The following is a 2,430-nucleotide window of genomic DNA, read 5'->3' as shown; positions in this document are numbered from 1 at the left end:
GAGGAAGCCCTCGCACAGAAACGAAGACCCAACACAGCCAAAAATAAATAAATAAAGAAATTTATTTATAAATTTATTATAAATAAATAAATTTATTTATAAATTAAAATTTATAAAAAAAAAAAAAAAAGTCCTCTGGCTTTTACAACCTTCAGCTCTCTGTAGGGGTTCACCTTGTGACCATACCTGACCCTTGATCAGCAGAAATGTTACCAGTCCTCTCTGGCCACCACAGCCCCTCACCTCCAGGTTAGTGTCAACATAATGGCACAGCCCAATGACACACTTTTCACTTTAAATCATTGAAGAAAGTGTAGAAGTTTATTGAAAGTTTTTCTGGGATGAAGAGGAAGGGTTTACACTGTATATCACAGCAGAAATGTAATAATCTTTTAATATTTACTTCCTGACACCAAAGTTCCACTACATACAATGGCCCAAGTACTTTCCTCATAAAAAATTAAAGACCTCCACTTCTCTCCTTACTAACCCTTCCTCTCACCCCTCACCCACCCCTCAGTTCTCTCTGCAATCTTTATCCCTTCTTAACGAGGAATAATCTTGTCATCCTATGATTTCACCTTTGTCATTTTGAATGCTTGTCTGGGAAGAAAGGGAGAGGGAGGACAAAGATATGCTGGGGAAGACAGCAATGTCTTTTGGTTTGCTCTGGACAATAATCTTAAATTAGTGCCTGTATGGCCATTCATTTTTTAAATTATAAACATATTCTTCAGTTTTGAATTTTATCTAACATTTTCACAAATAAAATCTTAGAGCAAAAAAAAAAAAATCTCTCTCTTTTAGAAAAAAAGTTATTTTTGACAGTATCTTAAGGAGACCCAAGTGAGACTACACTTAAAATTTATAAGCATAAGCTTGAGTGCTTTTGTCCACCCCTCCTCTGTGTTCAAGTGGGTTCTGATGGAATAGAATCCACCACTGCTTCCGGGGTCTTCCATCAGGCCTTTCTTCACATGAATCTTGTAGGGCAAACAGAGACCTGAGCCACCTTTCTCAGCCAGTTCCTTGAATTGCTGCATGCAGTCCAGGAAAGCCATCATAGCCTGGTCAAATTTGTTATGCAAGAAAACATTCTGCTTCCCATTAGAGAACAATGGCAGCTCAATGCAGTCATCTGTTAAAGACTTCAGATAGGAATGGTTTCCACAGGGGATGAGTCGATACCTCTGAAACTCCAGTCCAATTGTATTGGACAGGGCAAGGAGCAGCAAGGCTGTCTGTCCCCAGGCTATGTTAATCTCATTCCAGCACACAGGGTCAGTGGGGAGGCAGCCCAATCTGAAGTTATTGATGGTAGTTAAGGGGCCGTCATGCCAGATCTCAAACGTGGCATTAAAGACACTGGTTTTCTCCAGCTGGTTCCACTGGATCTGGGCATACCATAGCCGCTTCTCCACACTACTCAGCTCGTCATGTAGTTCTAGTTGTTGCCATTTCAACTTACTGTAGTCCTTCTGGTACTGCTTTTCTTGCTGGTCCAGCATCTCAGTCTCTGCCTGGGCTGCCTCGAGATCTGCTGCTGCCCTTTCTCGGTTCTTTTCCACCTCCTCCAGCTCCTGGACCAGCCTCGTTTCCTCCAGCTCCAGGCCCTTCAGCTTCTCCTGCAGCGTCTCCCTCTCCTCACTTATCAACTCCCTGGTCTCCAAACAGCGTTTGTAGTTCTGAATCTCAGATTCTGTGATGGTGAGATGAATGTCCAGTTGCTCTAAAAGATTGTCAGTACAGTCCTCACACATGGGGTGGTCCACATCTGTTTCATCAGAGAGGATGTCAAAAATGTCGCTTGCAGCCTTCTGGATGCTGTTGAGAGTTCTCAGGGAGCCCAAATTCCCAAGCAGGGTGAAGTTGTCAGAATTGTCCCAGGACATTCTGCCACCAGGGAGGCCAGGAAGGGTCCTGTAAGAGACACCTTCCTGTAGATTTTCAAAATCTGCCTCCTCCCTGGAAGGAGGGCCTCCCTCCTGGGTTTCTCCTGGCTCCCCCTGAGCTGAGATGATCATCAAAGCTTCAGGTTCTTGGGAGGTCTCCATGGACTGATTCAGTTTCAGGGGCTGGCTGCAGCGCTGGCAAATGAAGCGGAGGGAGGACATGGTGGAGGTCTTGACTCTCACCTTGACACTGTTTCCTCCGGGTCGCCAGGGAAGTAACCCTTTATACCTTTTAAAACTCTTTCTAGAGAAGAGATTCTTTTCAAATGCATATCTCATCTTGTCACTGCCCTAAAAACCTTACAATGGTACCCTCCTTACATACTTTTAGACCTCCCTTAACTCCTTATAGACAAGTGACTCTTTCTAAAAAGAAAAGCTGATCATCTTACTCCTCCTTTAACATTAAAGAGTAATCCTTCTAAAACTAAAATCTGATCATGGGCACCTCCTTAAAATGTTTAATGCCCTTATCTTA

The 2,430-nt window shown here is 43.4% G+C and overlaps 1 protein-coding gene across 1 annotated transcript; it reads right to left on the bottom strand.

The window, feature by feature from the left end:
• Positions 1-815: 815 nt before the first annotated feature.
• Positions 816-2,120, bottom strand: BECN2 (beclin 2). The gene has a single exon (XM_059905140.1). It carries the CDS (start codon positions 2,112-2,114, stop codon positions 816-818), a length of 1,299 nt encoding a protein of 432 aa, XP_059761123.1. The 5' UTR covers positions 2,115-2,120.
• Between the last annotated feature and the right edge of the window lie 310 nt (positions 2,121-2,430).

Source organism: Balaenoptera ricei, chromosome 1, assembly GCF_028023285.1.
Source record: "Balaenoptera ricei isolate mBalRic1 chromosome 1, mBalRic1.hap2, whole genome shotgun sequence".
Classification (NCBI taxonomy): domain Eukaryota; kingdom Metazoa; phylum Chordata; class Mammalia; order Artiodactyla; family Balaenopteridae; genus Balaenoptera; species Balaenoptera ricei.
Note: the sequence above shows the minus strand (reverse complement) of the source record. Positions and strands in the feature narration are given on the sequence as shown.

Coding starts and splice junctions, on each gene's coding strand:
- BECN2 (XM_059905140.1), bottom strand. CDS start 2,114: ATGTCCTCCCTCCGCTTCATTTGCCAGCGCTGCAGCCAGCCCCTGAAA.